At 36.5% G+C, this 23795-nt stretch overlaps 1 protein-coding gene across 1 annotated transcript in view; it reads left to right on the forward strand.

Moving 5' to 3' along the window:
- The window catches only part of LOC123554176 (cohesin subunit SA-1-like), a 75596-nt gene that overhangs the window by 46484 nt on the left and 5317 nt on the right, over window positions 1-23795 (forward strand). Inside the window, exons 23-26 of the mRNA XM_053547168.1 lie at window positions 1723-1882; window positions 17648-17752; window positions 18070-18217; window positions 22292-22597. Of these exons, the coding sequence (XP_053403143.1) occupies window positions 1723-1882; window positions 17648-17752; window positions 18070-18217; window positions 22292-22597 (719 nt within the window). The remainder of the gene's footprint in view (window positions 1-1722; window positions 1883-17647; window positions 17753-18069; window positions 18218-22291; window positions 22598-23795) is intronic.

Here is a 23795-nt window from a genome sequence, read left to right on the forward strand (position 1 = left end):
ACCTGAAATTACTGTCTAACTTGCTGGAGAGACCACCTTTTATGCCACCAGCAGCCATGTCGTGTTTGAACTGTCAGTCTGTCTGTCACTTATGTATTCAACTCATTCAGTTATCTCTAATTCAAATAAAACTTGGTATACATCAGCAACTTGAAGTGGACGTCTGTTTTTTGGGGACTTCCGTGTCCGATTATTTTTCCGAAGTTATGGCCCTGTGACTGTTGTGGACTTCAGGAATTCTTCAGGCGACATGTTGATATCATTCTTGTTCAGTTCCTTTTTGTGTTGTTAAAGAAGAAAAGATGTTGTGTTAAGAGATGACCACTATTTGCTTGTCCTTTAGGTGGTCTCATAACACAAGTTGTATTGTATCTGCTTCCTTACTACTACAGTTTTGAGCCATGCTTGAGGTTACTGATTAAAGTCTCTAATCCTGTTTGCTTACTGAAGAATGACAGTTATACTCATTTTCAAGCTCATACCTGAGTTAATGTCCAAAAAATGCAGTGTGTGACTAGTATCATCAGTGTACTGGCAATTGAATAAATTACTCTCTTTGGAGATGTAAGCAAAGACCTGATAGTAAGTGTCATGCTTCATAAATGACTGTCTTATGTGGTGAAGTTGCTAGTTCCTTGTGAAGAAAATATTGTGCTGGTAAAACAGGACTTTTTGCAGGGGGCTGGGGGGCTTTTTATAGCCTTATTCATTCCTATTTTAGTACCAAATTGTTTTGACAGTTTCAAAGCCATTCATTATAGAATATTCAAAATCAGTATTTCTTTATGAAAAGAAATAGATAAGATTGAATGTGGTCACAGTAAAGAAGCAGACCTGTTTCCTAATTAAGGTGTTAATATGCTGTTCTTTATTAAGAATGTTAGGTGTTTATATGATTTTTGTAACCCCCCCCCCCCCCCCCCCCAAACAACAAAGTTGTAAGGGGTGGGTGTATACTGGTTTCAGGTTGTCTGTCTGTCTGTCCGTAGACACAATCTTGTGCGCACCATCTCTCCTCATCCCCTTGACACAATTTAATGAAACTTAGTAACAACAGTAGTTGTAGTTGATCAGTAACAACAGTAGTTGTGCATGGGGCATGTTAGGTTCTTTCAGAAAAAAATATTGCAGAGTTACGGGACTTTGTTTTTTGTTACGTACTTATAACATAGACACAATCTTGTGGCACATCTCTCCTCATCCCTTGACACAATTTAATGAAACTTAACACAAGTGATCAGTAACAACATAGTTGCATGGGCAATGTTAGGTTCTTTCAGAAAAAAATTGCAGAGTACGGACTTGTTTCTTGTTAACATACTATGTACATAAGTCTGCATATGCAATCTTGTGCGCGCCTAATCTTCCGAACCCTTGCACACAATTAAAAACTTCACACAAGTGATCAGTACCAGCCTAGTTGTGCATGGTCATTTACGTTCTTTTAGATAAATTTTTTTGATAGTTATGGACTTTTTTTTTTTTACTGTACTGTGTACTTACAGTCTGTATGCATACAGTCCACATAATTATGCAATCTTGTGTGCGTCAAATTGCAATGTACTGTGTCAGTGCATGAGGGAAGTACATTCATCACGTTTAGTGATAGCTCTAGTTCCACAAAGAAAAACCCAAAGATATGCTGTAAAATCCAACTCACTTTTGTTTAAATCCAGTTTCATACAGATATGTAGAGCAGAAAGTATGTTTTACATTTGTCAGGAACACTTGCTGAAGAGTCTTCAAACCAGAGTTGGGACACTGCTACCCCAGCACCGGGACTGGGTATGCCGCAACATCAGTCCACGGCTGTAAAACGACGAAGGATGGACGAGGAGAGTGCATCAGAACAAGGATCAGAAGCTGATTTCCAGGAATCCTCGTAAGTAAACAGTTTTTGTGCTGTAATAATTTTATGTATGTTTGTTGTGGGTGTTCTGTTAATGAAATTTTGTTTGTGCAGAAAGGAGTTTTGTGAGCATTTTTGTATGTCTAATTTTGAAATTCAAGATACTTTTATTTCACATAGTTTTGACATATTTATAAAGTGTATTTGCTTGAATCAGAAATTGAAAAAAATTCATGTAATATGGAAATTCTACCTGTACCTATTTTGTATTGCAGTAGTATTTTGGGGTTGTAAAAATGAAAGAGAAACATTCCCAAAAGGAGACATACCTTTAATGTTTTTGCTAGTTCAGAATGGCAGATATACCTCTGAACTAGGGAAGCATTTGTTTTCTGCATCAAGCAATACCTTAGAACTCTTGCCTTAGTAAGCTGGCACTGTTGTTTTTTCTTGCATGTATTTTTACTATATCTTATTTAGGCACCATTAGATAAAATCGCGTTTTTTAGTTCAGTACTTGACTGTAGCTTAAAATTGTAATGATTTGTTGTCACCCAAGGTGTTTCTGCTTGTTCACATGACACAGGTGGTCACAAGTTTCATCTGTGTAGAATTTCTTTTTATCAATACTGTGAAATCATTTATATTCATGGGGGACTAATTTTCGTGGATTTCATGGTTGAGTCAATCTGCGAAATTTAATCCCAACAAACAAGTAAAATTCCCATTCATTTTATGTTCAAAAGTTGAAATCCACGAATTCATATCCCCATGAAATTACCATTTTGACCAAAACCACGAAATTTCATGCACACGAAATTAAATGATTTTACAGTATCTTGATCGTGATTTATTTTTATGAGCTATTTAAGCCAATGAATGGTTGTTTACAAAAGCTAAAGGCAACAGCGGTCAAACAAGACTATATTATGTTTAAAATGATCAACCATTTCTACCTCACCTCCATTTTCTATATCCATGTCTTGGAAGGATTTTGAAATCTAATTGTTGTGATAAGATTTACAAAAAAATGTTGCTTAACACTCCGTCTCAAGTTAAAAAAAACAACAACAGAAAGCCATGCATAAAATCTGAGGATATTTATTGTTATTGTTTTACTGTTTAGTGTGTTTTGTTGTTTGTGTTTTTGTTCTTTTATTTCTTTTATTATTTTTGTTGTTGTTTTTGCTTTATTTCTAGTGTGTGGGGATGAAGTTAGAACGGAGCAACCCAGGCTTTGAGTGGAAACCTGCACTTGTTCAAACCCATATTTTAGTGCCTTTTATGTCTTTGGTTGACAGTTTATGCTTAAAGAGTTAAAGAAAATTAATAATTTTGTTTGGGAACCATTGCATAAAGGAGAGCATGCAACAAGCATTTGGAAGAACTATATTCTAGATATTTCCTTATTTGCTTATAGTTTCATTGAAGAAAAGGATAATTGAGTGCAATGACATTTATGAAACGCATGATCAAACAAAAGGAAGGCTTACCCTGTTAGAAACCTTCAAAGATACTGTTTAACAAATATGGCAAACAGCTACATAAATATATCTAGCTGAGCACAGTTTTAAACCCAGTTACTTCTATCAAAATCTTGATAGAAACATCATTACAATTCTACCTTTATCGTGATTACTTTCTGTCACTATGGATACTTAACAAAAAGTGCCTCTGTAGTTTCAGCTATTCCCAAAAATAGGCAAACTCATTATTGCTAAGAATTTTTTTTTTTTTCTTCACACATTTATTGCTATGCACACATTGAGACTTATTTATTGAGATTCATTTCTTATGTCTGATAAAGTCTTCTCGGAAAATGTGGGTACAGAATAAATCACTAATAATTATTCAGCAGTTATTCCAATATAAATGTCATTTTTAGCTCACCTGAACTTTGTTCAGGGTGAGCTTTTAGTATAGGTGGATGGACGGTCATCTGGCATCAACAGTTTTACTTAAGCATCTTTTCTGCTGAAACTGCTGGTCAGAATTACAGTTGGTTAGTAGCATTCTAGCTTGGACCTCTTGCAAGTTTGTTCATATGGTTCCACCAGACCTCTTTTTACGAGTATTCATTTTATCTCACGAACCATTTTTTATGGATCTTCACCAGATTTGGTCGGAAGTATCATTGCCTCACGTTTATTTAAATAGTTCAGCCCTTTGTAGGGGTTGCTAGAGCTGAATATAGGGGGAAAACGTTTTGTTCAAATTGTTCTGCTTGTAGTCTTAAACTAAAGCTAAATCTAGAATATTTTTTAAGGTGGTGGATCCATACTGACAGTTGGCAGTTTTAGTGAAATTTCATATTCTCACCTGTTGTTAAAGCATTATTTGGACCTGAATGTAGCTCATGAGTTAAGGTTTCAGGGAAAAACGGAAAATGCTCAAATGATTTTAAAAATGGGAAATGCTAAAAAGAAAAACCTTCAAATGATCTCTGTGTGAATTATCTTCACCAAACATAGTCTGTAGCATTAGCATTCTTGTGCTGATCTTGCTTAAGTTTGTTAACTGGTTTGTTTAATAACCCCTTTTAGCCAGAGTTTAAAATAGAAAAACATTAAAATGACTTCTAATCAGAAATGCTTGATGTCACCTTTCATTATACAGGAGATTATAACATGTTCCAAATAGAATAGGCAATGTCAGTTGCGTGACTTTGGGCCATGATGGCCCCCTGTTGGTTTACATTTTATAATTGACTTGTCTTTTAGTTCAAACATTGCACCAAACTTCTTTATTGTAATAGTTTACCTTCAGTTGGTTTTAGTTTCTTTTTAGCTCATCTGATTTTTTGAAAAAAAATGATGAGTTATTGTCATCACTTGAGCGGTTGTCGGCGTCGGCGTCGGCGTTGCCTGGTTAAGTTTTATGTTTAGGTCAGCTTTTCTCCTAAACTATCAAAGTTATTGCTTTGAAACTTGGAATACTTGTTCACCATCATAAGCTGACCCTGTATAGCAAGAAACATAACTCCATCTTGCTTTTTGCAAGATTTATGGCCCCTTTTGTACTTAGAAAATATCAGATTTCTTGGTTAAGTTTTATGTTTAGGTCAACTTTTCTCCTAAACTATCAAAGCTATTGCTTTGAAACTTGGAATACTTGTTCGCCATCATAAGCAGACCCTGTACATCAAGAGACATAACTCCATCTTGCTTTTTGCAAGATTTATTGCCCCTTTTGGACTTAGAAAATCAGTTTTCTTGGTTAAGTTTTATGTTTAGGTCAGTTTTTATCCTAAACTACCAAAGCTGTTGCTTTAAAACTTGCAACACTTGTTCACCATCATAAGTTGACCCTGTACAGCAAGAAACATAACTCCATCCTACTTTTTGAAAGATTCATGGCCCTTTTTTGGACTAAGAAAATATCAGATTTCTTGGTTAAGTTTTATGTTTAGGTCAACTTTTTCTCTTAAACTATCAAAGCTATTGCTTTGAAACTTGCAACACTTGTTGACCATCATAATCTGACCCTGTACAGCAAGCAACATAACTCCATCCTGCTTTTTGCAATAATTATTGCCCCTTTTGGACTTAGAAAATCATTTTCTTGGTTGAGTATTATGTTTAAGTCAACTTTTCTCATAAACTATCAAAGCTATAGCTTTAAAACTTGCAACAGTTTTTCACCATCATAAGTGGACACTGAACATCAAGAAACATAACTCTATCCTGCTTTTTGCATGAATGATGACCCTTTTTAGACTTAGAAAATCATGGGTAGGACAATATTTCTGTTACACAAAAAAAATCAGATGAGCGTCAGCACCCGCAAGGCGGTGCTCTTGTTTAGTAAACCTTTTGCCAAATCTCATTTTACCATCATCATCGTCATCATCATCATAGAACAACAGCGACAGAATCATTTCATTTTGTTAGTATATCGCAAGTTTACAAAATTTAATGTTTTAGCAGTTTTGTTTCTATGAATTTTAATTCAGTCCTTAACAATCTACAAATTTTGTAAAATGAGTGTAGTTATTCATTAAGAAACTGGCATGCCATCATTCATGTTATGCTGTGATCTCGTTTGAATTAATGTTTCATCGTCATGGTAACTGCATGTAACACTGGCTCATCATTAGTCTTCACCTCCATCAATATCTATCATACCATCACTTCCATAATCATCTCACATTATCAAATGTATCATACCACTCATTCATCATCAGCATTGAAATCATCATTAATTGCTGCAGCACTTTTTTGTCTTGTTTTGTGGGGGGTGGGGTGGGGGGGGGGGTAAAGTTTCTGAATAGAATTGTTAACTTTTGTACCATTAGTGCAAGTACATTCTTTTGTTATATTACATAGAAACTTACTCTAGTATGTTGTGTACAACTTTAAATGTTGTTGTGTAAATAGAGAAAATTATTTGTAGATGTCATTGTCAGATTAGAACAAATTTATATTGTGCATTTATCATACAACTTCTGCCTTGTACATGTATAAAGTGAAAACAGAATAAATTGCAAAATTATTTGATGTTATTCCTGCTTTATTCTGTGAAATGTTTTGGACTGTTCCATGGGAAAACCTGTATAAGTGACATGATACAGTTATTGCGTGATAAGTGTTTTGAAATACTGGAAAAGCATTGTTTTCCATATGTTCATGCTAATACTAAAACAAATACATTGTAATACAGTTGTCTAAGGCAAATCAAATTCTATATTATTTTACAAATAATTGTCATTTGTGTTGTCATGGCAATGGAAATTCCAAAGCACCCATGCATCATGAAAATGTAGTGGTGTATAGATAAAAGGCCTATGATGAAACCAAAGATATATGGTTAAGTAAGTTTTCAGTAAAATCATTTTAAATTGTTTCTAAATATTCAAATGTACGATGTTTAGTAGGTGATAAGCATAATTTGTTTTATTAATGACAGAAAAAGTAAAGTCTATGCTCAACAATGTCATACTGCTTTCATGGTGTCACATCTCAAAATGCCTTCAGAGCATTGTTAATTCTTTAAATAGTGAAGATAATTACATCAAATTTTTGAAAGGTAAAAGAATGTTCTTTATAAATATTTTGTTATCTCAGTTTTGATCTTTTGTCTTTAATACACGTTTTCTCATGGATCGGCACATTTATAGGGGACTTGTTTTATGGCTGCATCAATCTGCAATATTAAATTCCAGTGACAAATGAAATTTCTGTAAAAGTTTTATCTTCAAAGATTGAATTCCCAAGTTCATTTTCCTTTGAAATAGCCTCTTTGGCTTAGACCACAAAATTTCATGCTCTTGAAGTTAGCCAATCTTATTTCTTATTATTGGCGATGTAATGCAAATTTTGCATTTAATTGAAATTGACCGTATTACAAATTTGTGATTTTACATTTCCTTCTTATCTCACCTGAACCAGAGGGCCTTGGATTTTGAGAACTGGTCCTGATTTTAGGCTTTTGATTGCCATAATTGACCAATATTAAAAAGAGATATTTTCATGTTTTTAGCTCACCAGAGCACAAAGTGCTCAAGGTGAGCTATTGTGACCGGTCATTGTCCGGCAGCGGCCGTCAACATTTGCCTTGTGAACACTCTTAGAGGCCACATTTGTGACCCAATTTTTATGAAACTTGGTCAGAATGTTAGTCTTGATGATTTCTAGGTCAAGTTTGAAACTGGGTCATGTGTGGTCAAAAACTAGGTCAGTAGGCCAAATCAAAGGAAAAGCTTGTGAACACTAGAGGCCACAGTTATGACACAATATTTATGAAACTTGGTCAGAATGAGTGTCTTGATGATTTCTAGGTCAAGTTCGAATCTGGGTTATGTGGGGTCAAAAACTAGGTCACCCGGTCAAATCAAAGGAAAAGCTTGTGAACACTTCAGAGGCCACAATTTTGACTCAATCTTTATGAAACTTGGTCAGAATGTTTTTCTTGATAATTTCTAGGTTAAGTTTGAAACTGGGTTATGTGGGGCCAAAAACTAGGTCACTATGCCAGATCAAAGGAAAATCTTGTCAACACACTAGAGACCACAATTTAAGTTTGAAACTCATGAGAATTAATCAGAATGTTTGTCTTGATAATCTATAGGTCTTGTTTGAATCTGGGTCGTTTGGGGTCAAAAACTAGGTCACACGGTGAAATTGAAGGAAAAGCTTGTGAACACTAGAGGCCACAGTTGTGACCCAATCTTTACGAAACTTGGTCAGAATGTTTGTCTTGATGATTTCTAGGTCAGTGTTGAAACTCGGTCATATGGGGTCAAAAACTACGTCAGTAGGCCAGATCAAAGGAAAAGCTTGTGAACACTCAAGAGGCCACAGTTGTGACCCAATCTTTATGAAAATTGGCCAGAATGTTTGTCTTGATGATCTCTTGGTCAAGTATGAATCTGGGTCATATGGGTTCAAAAACAAGGTCAGTAGGCCAGATCAAAGGAAAAACTTGTGAACACTCTAGAGACCACAGTTGTGACCCAATATTTATGAAACAAGGTCAGAATGTTTGTCTTGATGATTTCTAGGTCAGATTCTAAACTGGGTGATGTGGGATCAAAAACTAGGTCAGTAGGCCAGATCAAAGGAAAAGCTTGTAAACACTCTAGAGGCCACAGTTGTGACACATTCTTTTTGAAACTTGGTGAGAATGTTTGTCTTGATGATCTCTACGCCCAGTTTTAATCTGGGTCATTTGGGGTCAAAAACTAGGTCACATGATGAAATCAAAGTAAAAGTTTGTGAACTCTAAAGGCAACAGTTGTGACTCAATCTATATGAAACTGGGTCATTTGGGGGCAAAAACTTGGTCAATAGGCCAGATAAACTCTGGTGAGCAATATAGGGCCATCATGGCCCTCTTGTTTACCTATTTTGATCACTCGCCATCTGTCCATCATCCATCCATCCATCCATCCACACATTGCTCGAGACTTTTCCTCTGAAACCATTCTAGGTTGATGAAACTTGGCCTACATGTTCCTTGTATGGTTCTTTATGCAGAAGTTTGCCTTGGCAACCAAAAGGAAAAGTTTAATAATCTTCCTTTCCAAAACCAGAAGGCTTTTTGCAGGGCACTCGTTTGGCCATTTTTGGGGCCAAATATGGGTACCATTCCCCTCCTAAAATAATATGTTTTTTTCCCCTTTCTCAGAAGAAAATTCCCCTGATGATAGGTTGTTTGACACAAATAGATATTAACTCTTTCTTTTAATATTATATAGTGCCTCTAAGGAAGATTACTGTTGCAATATAGTCACATCAGTTAGGAATGATTGAAAACAGTGTTAATAAGTGTGAAAAGTAGTTACATATACATGGCTTAAACTTCCCCTTTTCATCTTAAAATGTGGAAAAATTCCCCTTCCTGAGGGTATGGGTACCTGTCCCCAAAAGTTGTCTAGTGCCCTGTTTTTGCATGTAGCATTGTCTAGCAGTCCTCTACCAAAGCTTTTCAAATCATGCCCCAGGGATCAAAGTTGGCCCCAGCTCAGGGTTAACTTGTTTTACGAAAGAGTTCTATAAGAAAGTAGGAAACACTTCTTAGACAAGAAAGTTTTTCTTTTCTGAAACCAGAAGACCCAGTGCATAAATATTGGGCTTGTAGCATTGTGCAGTGGTCCTCTGCCAAGTCTGTTGATTGTGTAGTAGTGGTCTGCCAAATTTGTTGAAATTATACCCCAGGGGTTAAAAATGGCCCTGCCCAAGGGTTTACTTGTTTTACGCAGCCTTATATAAGAAAAACTTTAAAAATCTTCTGTAAAACCACAAGGCCAAGAACTTGGAGAGAGCCTCTGCCAAATTTGTTCATATCATGCCCCTGGAGTCAAAAGTGCTCAAGGTGAGCAGTTGTGGTCACTGTATATCCGTTGTCAACAATTTGACTGTTAACACTAAAGACTTAAAGATCATAATTTTGGCCCAATCTTAATGAAACTAGGTCAGAATATTACCTCTAACAAATTCGTTATTGGGTAGTCTAGGTTTCATAAACTAGGTTGCTATTTCATATTGATAGGAAAACTTCGTGAACCCTCTAGAGGCCAGATTTCCTACCTTATCTTCTTGAAATTTTGTCAGAATGTTTGTCTGTATGAAGTGTAGGTCAAGAAAGAAACTGGGTTATTTTAGCTCTGAAACTAGGGCATTAGGTCATATAGAAAAACCTTGTTAACATAAGAGGCCACATTTTATATATGTTCTTCTTAAAACTTTGTTAGAATGTTTGTCCCTGTGAAGTCTAGATCAAAATAGGGTTAGTACCTAAAATCAAAAATTGGGTCACTAGGTCAGGTCATTGTAAAAACTTTGTTAACACTCTAGAGGCCACATTTTGTGTTTGATTTTGTATATTTCGGTAAAATCTATAGCTAGGGTACTATGTCAGATCCAAGAAAAACCTTGTTCACATTTTCTACTTGGTCTTATAACAATCAAGAGGCCACATTTTGAACATAGATTTTCATGACACTTGACTGGAATGTTTGTCCTTTTAAAATTAAGGATAAATTTGTGACTGGTTCATTTGAGAAAAAACTAGGACTGTTGGTCATATAAACTTAGTAAACACTTCAGAGGCCGATTTTTCAAATTGATCGTTATAAATCTTTGTCCATATATTGGACTCTTTTAGATCAAAAACTGGTTCAAAACTAGTTTACTTGAGGTCTTGCTATAACATTAGGTCTGATAATAGAAACATTTCGTTAACTCTGTAGAAGCCACATTTTCTGCTTGATCTTCATAAAAATTTGTCAGAATGTTTGTCGTTTTGAAATCTAGGTCAACTTTGAAACTGGATTATCTAGATCAAAACTAGGTCACTAGATCCGATCATAGAATGACATTGTGAACCCTCAAAATGCCACATTGACTACCATTGATCAGAATGTTTGTCTGTTAAAAATCTAGGATGAATTTGTAACTTGATCACTTGGGGGAGGGGGGAACTGTCATTGGGTTAAATCATAGAAAAACTTTGTTAACACTGAGAGACCTTTTTTTTCAACTTGATCGTCATAAATCAAGGTTAGAATGTTTGTGTGTATGAAATCTAGGTAAAGTTCAAACGTGAAGCACCTGAAGTCGAAAACTATGTCACTAAGTCAAATAATTGAAAAATTGAGTAAATGATCAACCTGATCTACATAAAACATGGTCGAAATGTCTGTCTCAATGAAATGTATGTTAAATTACATACTAGATTATCTGGGGGTAAGAACTAGGTTATATGAGCAATACAGGGCCTTCAGGGCCCTCGTGTTTAACAAAGACTTACGCAGGAAAAACTTCAAAAATCTTCTTGCCTGTCTAAATCCTTGAACCCTAGAGCTTAGATATTTGGCTTGATACATTGTTGCGTTTCTACCAAGTTTGTTAAAATCATGCCCCTTGGGTCAACTTGGCCCTACCCATGGGGTCACTTTTGTCAAACCTCAAGGCCTAAAGCTTACATATTTGGCATGTAGCATTGAGTAGATGTCCTTGTCCAAGAAATCACGTACATACTTGAGTCGGGGGAGCGATATAGTGCCATTTTAAAATTTGTCCTCTTGTCATTTGAATCACAGGCCCGTTAAAGTGAGATATTAGTATTGGTGGAAAGTCCAGCATTGATTGTTAATCATTAGGCATCAATATTTTTACTTAATTATGTCTCTCCCCCCCGTCCGTACGTCACACTTCATTTCCGAGCAATAACTGGAAAACCATTTGACCTAGAACTTTCAAACTTCATAGGGTTGTAGGGCTGCTGGAGTAGACAACCCCTATTGTTTTTTAGCTCACCTGTCACATAGTGACAAGGTGAGCTTTTGTGGTCGTCAGTCTGTCCGTCCGTGCCTCCGTCAACAATTTCGTGTCTGCACGATAGTGGTTTCGTTTATGATTTTATTTTAACCAAACTTGCACACGACTTGTATCACCATAAGATCTCGGTTCCTTTCTTGAACTGGCCAGATCCTATTATGGGTTCCAGAGTTATGGCCCCTGAAAGGGCCAAAATTAGCTATTTTGACCTTGTCTGCACAATAGCAACTTTATTTATGATTTGATTTTTACCAAACTGGCACACAACTTGTATCACCAATAAGATCTCGGTTCCTTTCTTGAACTGGCCAGATTCCGTTATGGGTTCCAGAGTTATGGCCCCTGAAAGGGCCAAAATTAGCTGTTTTAACCTTGTCTGCACAGTAGCAGCTTTATTTATGATTTGATTTTTACCAAACTGGCACACAACTTGTATCACCATAAGATCTTGGTTTCTTTCTTGAACTGGCCAGATTCCATTATGGGTTCCAGAGTTATGGCCCCTGAAAGGGCCAAAATTAGCTATTTTGACCTTGTCTGCACAATAGCAGCTTCATTTATGATTTGATTATAACCAAACTGGCATACAACTTGTATCACCATAAGATCTTGGTTTCTTTTTTAAACTGGCCAGATTCCATTATGGTTTCCAGAGTTATGGCCCCTGAAAGGGCCAAAATTAGCTATTTTGACCTTGTCTGCACAGTAGCAGCTTTATTTATGATTTGATTTTTACCAAACTGGCACACAACTTGTATCACTAATAAGATCTTGGTTCCTTTCTTGAACTGACCAGATTCCATTTTGGGTTCCAGAGTTACGGCCCCTGAAAGGGCCAAAATTAGCTATTTTGACCTTGTCTGCACAATAGCAGCTTCATTTATGATTCGATTTTAACCAAACTTGCACACAACTTGTATCACCACAAGATCTCGGTTCCTTTCTTGAACTGGCCAGATTCCGTTATGGGTTCCAGAGTTATGGCCCCTTAAAGGTCCAAAATTGGCTATTTTGGCTTTTGCAGCTATATAGAGACTTCATTTATGGTTTTATTTGATACAAACTTCCAAAATAACTTCAACAACAATAATTCTTGGATTCCATGACAAATCAGGTCCAAGCGTAGGTTCAGAGTTATTTTATATCTGATTACCTCCCCTGATTGTAATCAAAATGGATTTATATCAGAAAGTACTTATAGTACTTATTTGAAATTTCATTATTGTCATTAGTTGGACTGAGCCAATGAGGGTAGATAACTGTGGACTGATTTTATGTCAAATTACCTCCCTTTATTTCAAATTAAAATGGGTATATCTCTGTAACTAATGAAGATACTGATTTGAAATTTCATTTATGTCAACAGATTTATTTGGCAGATCCTTCTTTTCTTCACTTACAATAATTTTTAACCAGGTTTTCAAGAAAAACCTGAGTTATTAGATTGGGGTATGTTGTTGGTCGGGCGGGCGGGCGGGCGGCGGCGTCAAACTGATGTTTCCGGTCAATAACTTTTGTTTTGGTAAAGATATTTGAATAAAACTTGGTATGTATGTAGCTTATATCAAGACAAAGGCTGGGATTGATTTTGGGGTTTCTGGGGTCAAGGTCAAGGTCACTGTTGCTTAAAATAGAAAAAGGGTTTCCGGTCAATAACTTAACTTAGGAATAAGCTATCATGATGAAACTTGGTATATAGAAAACTTACATAATGTTGTAGCTTGGGATTGATTTTGGGGTTTCTGGGATCAAGGTCAAGGTCATTGTTACTAAAAAAAGGGTTGGGTTAGGGTTAGGGTTGTGCTTTAAAGTGATGCACTGTGATTCAGTATACTTTTTTATTAGCTCACCTGTCACAAAGTGACAAGGTGAGCTTTTGTGATCGTGGGATGTCCGTCTTCCATCCGTGCGTGCGTGCGTCCCTAAACTTTTGCTTGTGACCACTCTAGAGGTCACATTTTTCATGGGATCTTTATGAAAGTTGGTCAGAATGTTCATCTTGATGATATCTAGGTCAAGTTTGAAACTGGGTCACGTGCCGTCAAAAACTAGGTCAGTAGGTCTAAAAATAGAAAAACCTTGTGACCTCTCTAGAAGCCATATATTTCACAAGATTTTCATGAAAATTGGTCAGAATGTTCACCTTGATGATATCTAGGTCAAGTTTGAAACTGGGTCATGTGCCGTCAAAAACTAGGTCAATAGGTCTAAAAATAGAAAAACCTTGTGACCTCTTTAGAGGCCATATATTTCACAAGATCTTCATGAAAATTGGTCAGAATGTTCACCTTGATGATATCTAGGTCAAGTTCGAAATTGGGTCACGTGCCGTCAAAAATTAGGTCAGTAGGTCTAAAAATAGAAAAACCTTGTGACCTCTCTAGAGGCCATATATTTCACAAGATCTTCATGAAATTGGTCAGAATGTTCAGCTTGGTGATATCTAGGTCAAGTTCGAAAGTGGGTCACGTGCCGTCAAAAACTAGGTCAGTAGGTCAAATAATAGAAAAACCTTGTGACCTCTCTAAAGGCCATATTTTTCATGGGATCTGTATGAAAATTGGTCTGAATGTTCATCTTGATGATATCTAGGTCAAGTTCGAAACTGGGTCACGTCTGGTCAAAAACTAGGTCAGTAAGTCTAAAAATAGAAAAACCCTGTGACATCACTAGAGGCCATATAATTCATGAGATCTTCATGAAAATTGGTCAGAATGTTCATCCTTATGATATCTAGGTCAAGTTTGAAAGTGGGTCACATGCCTACAAAAACTAGGTCAGTAGGTCAAATAATAGAAAAACCTTGTGACCTCTCTAGAGGCCATATTTTTCATGGGATCTGTATGAAAGTTGGTCTGAATGTTCATCTTGATGATATCTAGGTCAAGTTCAAAAGTGGGTCACGTGCCATCAAAAACTAAGTCAGTAGGTCAAATAATAGAAAAACCTTGTGACCTCTCTAAAAACCATATTTTTCATGGGATCTGTATGAAAATTGGTCTGAATGTTCATCTGATGATATCTAGGTCAAGTTCGAAACAGGGTCATGTGCGGTCAAAAACTAGGTCAGTAGGTCTGAAAATAGAAAAACCTTGTGAACTCTCTAGAGGCCATACTTGTGAATGGATCTCCATAAAAATTGGTCAGAATGTTCACCTTGGTGATATCTAGGTCAAGTTTGAAACTGGGTCATGTGCCATCAAAAACTAGGTCAGTAGGTCAAATAATAAAAAAACCTTGTGACCTCTCTAGAGGCCATACTTTTCATGGGATCTGTATGAAAGTTGGTCTGAATGTTCATCTTGATGATATCTAGGTAAAATTTGAAACTGGGTCAGCTGCGATCAAAAACTAGGTCAGTAGGTCTAAAATTATTATAATCTTTTGACCTCTTTAGAGGCCATATTTTTCAATGGCTCTTCATGAAAATTGATCTGAATGTTCACCTTGATGATGTCTAGGTCAGTTTCGAAACTTGGTCACGTGCGGTCAAAAACTAGGCCAGTAGGTATTAAAATAGAAAAACCTTGTGACCTCTGTAGAGGCCATATTTTTCATGAGATCTTCATGAAAATTAGTGAGAATGTTCACCTTGATGATATTTAGGTAAAGTTCAAAAGAGGGTCACGTACCTTCGAAAATTAGGTCAATAGGTCAAATAATAGAAAAACCTTGTGACCTCTCTAGAGACCATATTTTTCAATGGATCTTCATGAAAATTGGTCAGAATTTTTATCTTGATAATATCTAGGTCTAGTTCAAAACTGGGTCACATGAGCTGAAAAACTAGGTCACTATATCAAATAATAGAAAAAACGACGTCATACTCAAAACTGGGTCATGTGGGAAGAGGTGAGCGATTCAGGACCATCATGGTCCTCTTGTTCTTATGAAAAGTGTTGAAAACCTGGTTTCGTGGCATTGCCGTGTTTCTTGTTTTGTTTTAATTACTTCCCTTTTACGTTACTATAAATAGCTTATTTTTAGTAACTTTTTTATTATTGGCCGTAGGGAAAAACTGAGACCACTTTTCTGTGGTACAACATGGATGGTACCTCCAATTTGTAGGTGTATTTTGACATATCTGTACCTTGTAAGATTTTTTTTTTCTTTTTGGTTAAATTTCTTCCCTTTGTTGTTACTGTCCTTTGGACTTAGATATTTTTTCTGAGGACTTGTCCTCAAGTGCAATGATAACAGGTGAGCGATATAGGGCCATCATGGTCCTCTTGTTGGGGGTCACTCCGTCAAAGGTCAAGGTCACAGGGGCCTGAACATTGAAAACCATTTCAAATCAATAACTAGAGAACCACTTGACCCAGAATGTTGAAACTTCATAGGATGATTGGTCATGAAGAGTAGATGACCCCTATTGATTTTGGGGTCACTTCGTCAAAGGTCAAGGTAACAGGGGCCTGAACATTGAAAACCATTTCCAATCAATAACTAGAGAACCACTTTACCCAGAATGTTGAAACTTCATAGGATGATTGTCATGAAGAGTAGATGACCCCTATTGATTTTGGGGTCACTCCGTCAAAGGTCAAGGTCACAGGGGCCTGAACATTGAAAACCATTTCCGATCAATAACTAGAGAACCACTTGACCCAGAATGTTGAAACTTCATAGGATGATTGTACATGCAAAGTAGATGACCCTTATCGATTTTGGGGTCACTCCATTAAAGGTCAAGGTCACAGGGGCATGAACATTAAAAACCATTTCCGGTCAGTAACTTGAGAACCACTTGACCCAGAATGTTGAAACTTAATAGGATGATTGATCATGCAGAGTAGATAACCCCTAACGATTTTAGGGTCACTCTGTTAAAGGTCAAGGTCACAGGGGCCTGAACATGGAAAACCATTTCCAATCAATAACTTGAGAATCTCTCGACCCAGAATATTGAAACTTCATAGGATGATTGTTCATGCAGAGTAAATGACCCCTATTGTTTTTGGGGTCACTCCGTTAAAGGTCAAGGTCACAGGGGCCTGAACATTGATAACCAGTTCCGATCAATAACTAGAGAACCACTTGACCCAGAATGTTGAAACTTCATAGGATGATTGAACATGCAGAGTAGATGATCCCTATTGATTTTGGGGTCAGTCTATTAAAGGTCAAGGTCACAGTGGCCTGTTCATGTAAAATCATTTTTTGGAAATAACCTGAGAACCACTTTACCTACAATGTTGAAACTTAATAGGATGATTGGACATGCAGAGTAGATGACCCCTACTGATTTTGAGGTCCCTTGATCAAAGGTCAAGGTCACAGGAGTCTGAACAGTGACTTGAGAACCACTAGGCCAAGAGTGTTGAAATTTAGCGGGATGACTAGACATGCCAAGTAGATGATCCCTATTGCAGCCAACCATCAGTGTCTCTTTGATTTTCACTCCTGACCCCTATTGACTTCTTGCCTATAGGACTTTGCATTGGGGGAGACATGCGCTTTTTTACAAAAGCATTTTCTAGTTATCTCTAGAACTACAGGTCAAAATTATACCAAACTTGGTCTGTAGCATTCTGGCATGGACCTTACTCAAGTTAAATAAATAGTGTTGCAGAACCCCTTATAAGGGGTGCCAGGCCTAAAAAGGAAAACATTTTTAATCATTCTCATGAACCACTCAATGGATCTTTACCAGACTAGGTATGTAGCATTCTTGTATGGATTTGTGCCAGATTTTTTCAGATGGTTTAAACCCTTAACACTAGTGATGTAGCTATGAGATAAAATGTAAGATGTGGTATTATGAAATGAAAGATAATTCAATCTTGCATGTAAAACAAATTTTATTTTTATTTCATGTTCTTTTCAGTGCTTTTAATAAATTCTTATCCATTTTGTAGATCAGTATCTGTGAAAAATGTTGTTAATGAAATTTTTACATAAAATTGTTAAATAATTGAAAACATGCTCTTTCAATGAAAATTCAGCTATAACAATGTTGATGATTTATGAAAAATCAACTGTTACAGTACTAGTGATGATAATTGATATATTTACACAGTAATGCTGGGTACCAGCAGGCACAGGCTTCTTGGATGAACCAGAACAAAGGTCATGACAGACGTGCGGAGCAAGGCTACCAAGGTCACAGACATCCACAGGAAATGTAAGTTGTTTGGAGTCCTGTTTATATGTTCATCTTTAAACTTGTTGACAGATTCAGAATAAAAGAATGATCAGGTATGGTAAAGACATGTGATGCCTTGAATATCATTGGAGAAAAATAAGGTATATTTTTCCATAGCTATTTTTAAACTGTTTGCCATAGATCAATAATACCCTTGATGTTAATTTTCAGGTTGCAACATTTACTACAAATCCATTTATCTAGACACATTATTTCTGCAACAGTATGACCTGGGTATTTATAATAATTGGAGTTTTTGTACTGATTATTTTGTTCTTGAATCTTCATGCTGCTAGGCCTCAACTTGAGCCAGAGACCAGTGAACCAAGTATCTCCGAATACGAGAGCCCACAGATGTCCGCACCACCCCATTACAGAAATATGCGACATCATCCCCAGCAGATGATGTATGATGATGGCTCCCAGAATATCGATGACGCCTCTGTGAGTATTAATGCAATATTCCATGTAAATGTTTGTTATTTCTGTAAAACACTCACAGAAATCTTGTAGTACAAGTTTACTAAAATGCATTTATAGTAACTTCAGACTTCTTTCTGAGGCTGTACCAAGTTGATCTCTAGTTGACTGGCATAGTAAGATATACCATGGAATGAAAGGGCCTTGATGACTCGGTAGTCAAGGTCATTAGTTCAAAAATCACTTGCCCTTCACCTTTAATCAGTTTTGGCTCTTCTCGTGTGATCATGTAAGAGAGCTATCCAGGTTGCTGGGGGAAGGTCTGTGGTTCAGGTGCCCAGCATGTGCCTGAAATAATGCCTTAAGGAACACAAGGTGTATTCCTCCACCGACAAGTAAAGCTGGAAAGTTGCTCTATGTACTGCAAATTTGAAACTTGAATCTCCACTATAATAACAGGTCAATGGAATGCTATCTCAGCTTGTTACAGCTTTAGTTAAACAGGTAGTAGAATCACACTGGATAACCGGCTATCTTGACGCCCGCTGGAAATGTAACTCAGCTGGAAATGTAACGCAGCTGTAAATAGGTAGGTAAAGTTTTTCATTTATTGCTATTAAAACGAAGCCAATTCTTGCAAATCAACTTGACTGTTTTATCAAGGAATGACCATTGCTTACATTTACAATTTCTGGGCCAAAAACGATCGTTATGTTTTGAGATATTCTCTAACAATTTCTTCACTTTGAAAAATCGAGCAAAAATCCAAAGTTTTGCGCAAATTGTTTTGTTTATGAACAACCTGTGAAAAATTTTATCATCTGGTTGAACAGATGTGTCCTTTCGGAACACCTGTGTGAAGTTTCCGGGTTCTACGTTATTCCTGAAAAAGTATATTAGCCGTTAAATAGGCATGGTCGAAAAAAAAAGACTGTCGAAAACGGCCGCTAGTGCTGTCGTTGAACTCAGATGTTAGCATTTATAGACTATCCATTAACTCCGATGATTTTGAATACTTTTGTAAGTAAAAAGTATTACTGGTAGTGATTTGACGGAAACGTAATTATTTTTAAAATTGGCACTTTCATTTCAAGAGGCTTTAGGACTATATTCCTTCACACCCGGGCTGAATTTAAACGTAGTTCACGCGTTCTTGCCATTTTTCCAGCATGCGAAAGCCAACCATATATTTTTTTGCAGTTACACCGAAGCAATACAGTGCATATTGCAATTTTGCCAGCTTTTGTTGGTGGAGGAAAACCACTACAGGTGCCTCCGGGCTGCTACAGAAAGTAATTTCACCTCGGGTTTTGCAAGTGCAAATGATTGCTTCTGGCCGTCAGTCCTTGATGGTGCTAGATGGTGTATAATATTATTTGCTCATACATAATTATTTAATTGCTCCTAATGTAAATCTGCTATTTTGTTTTATTCATAAATACCTTTTCAACAAATACCAGTTTATTCATGGTCTAAAACTGCAAGTTGTTGATGTATAGAGGCAAACGATTGAAAACGATTGTTTCAAATCTAAATAAGCAGTACTTTGCAAAATCTCACATGAATGTTAATTAGTTATTTCTTAGCATGGCAGTCACATGTAGCTTTAATCAACATATAACAAGGTAGATCGGAACTGTTCTTTGCTTTTTTACGATCTTACGATAACGGATCCCAGAATTTATGTCACAAGAGTTATCCCCCTTTTGTGCAGTTTACGCATTTGCTCTTTCTGTCTTACACTGTTATTTTGTACAACGCTAGGTATTGTATATTGTTTCACATACATAATGTCTTTTTGTTTAAAAATAAAAGTTTTACGCATACACAGTATTATAAGCCATAAATAAGCTGCCATAAAACACAGACTTTTAGTGTATTCGTGTATATACCTTATCTACTAAGATTCGTGTATAAATGTGACTCAGAGGTACAATGATAGCCTATTGATTTGTACTGCCAATCCCGTACTTCAAAACATGATAGATGTCATTTGGATATCTTAGATCCAAAAATCAATTAGAGGACAAGTTCAGGTTCTGCACACGAGGAAATTGTTCACGTGCATGTAGAATCAGATTCCGGACAAGACACTGCGGGCGGACGAACGGACAGACGAAAGGAACTAAGCAACTTTTAGACCCTAAACCAAACGGACAATGATAATGAAATCAACCAGAATTACTCGACAAGGCAATAAGGACCATACATAAGTATATTCAAACTGTTTACGGACTGCAAGTATACACATTTTACACAAATTAAAGACGAATGAAGTCGCAAAAACACAGACAGACAAAACAGATCCAAAATATACATAAAGAAGAGACTCTACGGGGCATATTACATGTCTACAAGACATTTTTTTTTACTTTGATACAGCTGTATTCTCGATAGCCGACAGCTGACTTCAACGACTGCCTTTTGCAAATACAGCGGCCGTTTTCGACAGTCTTTTTTTTTCGACCATGCCTATTTAACGGCTAAAATACTTTTTCAGGAATAACGTAGAACCCGGAAACTTCACACAGGTGTTCCAAAAGGACACATCTGTTCAACCAGATGATAAAATTTTTCACAGGTTGTTCATAAACAAAACAATTTGCACAAAACTTTGGATTTTTGCTCGATTTTTCAAAGTGAAGAAATTGTTAGAGAATATCTCAAAACATAACGATCGTTTTTGGCCCAGAAATTGTAAATGTAAGCAATGGTCATTCCTTGATAAAACTGTCAAGTTGATTTGCAAGAATTGGCTTCGTTTTAATAGAAATAAATGAAAAACTTTACCTACCTATTTACAGCTGCGTTGCATTTCCAGCTGAGTTACATTTCCAGCGGGCGTCAAGATAGCCGGTTATCCAGTGTGAGAATTAACATTACTAAATACTAGAACCATTCTTCTTTCTTTTCAATAACTGTTATTTATTACTCATTAACAGCATTATATGTCACAGAAACTACTAAAATATTTTTAACTGAAACAGACAAAATTGAGTGTTTTGTGTTCATGCTATTGTCTGAATGAATGAATGAGTTGTCTATGCCAGCATATTCTGTGTTGATTTCAGCATAATTCTCCATTTACAAATACTTTTTAGTCATAATGCAGTGACTTTTTTATTTTTCAAAACAACTTGTAGCTTTCTATAGGGGAAACATATAGACAGACAATACATATATGCAGACTTTCGTAAAATTATTCACAGTTCATATTACAGAACATTTTCTTTAAAATCCAAGAGGAAAGTATGACCTTCTTTAAGGGGAAAACATAAAAAATTTAGGGGGGAAAAATAATTTTTGGCTAGGGGAAACAGCCTTTATTCAGCTGTAAAAAATAGCAAAAAAAAAAAAAAAAATCACTATTAAATACAGTGTACAATGTGCTAGTACCATAGATAAAACATTTGAGGTAATATATGTACTTCTAACATAATAAAGAGTTACTACAGGTATATTTTGGTTTTTATCAAAAAATGGCATTCTTATTTTGCTTAAAGCAAAAGTATGTCTAAATGGCAGTGCCTAAACTTTTAAAATTTCAAACATTCCTATCAGCACCCACAGGGGCCTCCATGGCTGAGTGGTTAAAGTTGCTGACTTCAAATCACTTGCCCCTTATCGACGTGGGCTTGAGTCTCACTCGGGGCATTGAATTTTTCATGTGAGGAAGCCACCCATCTGGCGGAGGTAACCATAATTAAAGGGGGGGGGGGCACCTAGGGTCTTTCTCCACCGTCAAAGCTGGAAAGGCGCCATATGACATATAATTGTGTCAGTGTGACGATAAACCCAATAAAATAAAATATATAAAATTTGGAGTGATATATAACATCAATGGTATTATTTTAAAAGAAATCAAGGAAAAGCCTGTTTGCAGAAAATGTAGATAAAAAAGTAGTCACTAACATCTGCTTGGCTGTTTCTGAAGAAATTCTGTTCGACAAATTGCAAGATTGCATACTGAGATTAACTTAAAACTTGGTGCATTATTTTCAAGAACTCATATTTTGCCTGATTTTGTTCTTCTCTACTAATTTAACATTATATTAAATAACTGTTAGACATTTAAATGATTGTTGTTCCTTGTTTTAGCGACACCATGCTGGAGTTATTCAGCAAATGCAACATCAGCATCCCCCTCCCTCGCTGACACCTCATCCCCCACCCTCCTTGACCCCACATCCTCCCCAGCCTCCCACCCCTTTGCCGCCTCCTCTAACCCCACAAATTCCACACACTCCCATGACTCCACAAGGTCACATGGGACAAGCTCCACCACATACCCATATGTCCCAGTCACCCCTTACCCCACATGGACCATGCCCTAGCCCCATGACCCCCCACCCTCATACCCCAATGATGCCCCATACTCCACAAAACATGGGACAGGGCCATTCAGTAAGTAATTGCATGAAATATACCAGATCAGATTTATATATCCTTACATTTTCTTTCATTGTTTTCATAGCTGTGAAAAGTTGGTATGACATTTCTAATACAGTTGTTGGACTATACTTTGCAAAATTTTGATCAAATACTATTCCGGTTTGAAAATTTGATGACTCAATAGATTGCCTGATTTAAATTAGTTTTGTTAGGATACAACAAAAAGAAGATTTGTTACCAAATTTGTATTTAAAAAAAAAAGATTCCTGTGTGTTATATTTTACAGCAGATGAGCACAATGAAAGAAAATGTACATTAACTTTTTTCTTTTAGTCCTATGGGTTAACTTATACAATGATAACATGTAAATGTACCATTTTCTCTGCTTTTGTCTTTATTTGCAGCAGTTTTTGTTTTAAACAGCAATTTTTGTTTTCTATGTTTTATGGAAAAAGTTGTAAATTATGACAATATGACTATGGGCCTGGCAGCTTTGAAATATGGAAGAGCAAACATTGTGTATCACTTCTTGTCATTGTTTAAACCTTTATCTTTACTTGTGAATACAAAAAAGTCTTGGACACCTAATTAGCTTTTCACAGGTCCATAATTATTCAGTCATATGTATGCATGTGTATGTGGTCTTTCTGACTTAGAATGTAGTGAAGCAAGAATGGGCATGTTATAGCTTCAGGTCAGGTATAAAGTATGAAACCTGTAGCAGATGTTAGAAATAAGAGTCTTTATGTTCACATGCCCAAAGTCCTTGTGTCAAGGATTGCATTCTTTTTTTGGATGGAATTTTTCAGATTGTTTACAAATATACATTTAATGAGAGACCATAAATTTTAGCAAGCACTTTTGTGTCCACTGGAGATAATGCTATTGAACTTTGCCATGTCTGTCTTTCTGCAAAAAGTCTTCATATTTGTCATGTCTGCAAATTTTGAGCCAATATTTTGCAGAGGTTTGAGAAAATTTCCGGTGAAAGTCGTTTGGTTTCTGGTAGGATGGTTTTCAGTTGAGTTATGGCCCATGCACTCCGTCTTTTTATGCCCCCCTTCGAAGAAGGAGGGGTATATTGTTTTGCAGATGTTGGTCGGTCGGAATGTAGACCAATCCGTTTCCGGATGATAACTCAAGAACGCTTGGGCCTAGGATCATGAAAGTTGATAGGGAGGTTGGTCATCACCAGCAGATGACCCGTATT

Source organism: Mercenaria mercenaria, chromosome 7 (assembly GCF_021730395.1).
Source record: "Mercenaria mercenaria strain notata chromosome 7, MADL_Memer_1, whole genome shotgun sequence".
Classification (NCBI taxonomy): domain Eukaryota; kingdom Metazoa; phylum Mollusca; class Bivalvia; order Venerida; family Veneridae; genus Mercenaria; species Mercenaria mercenaria.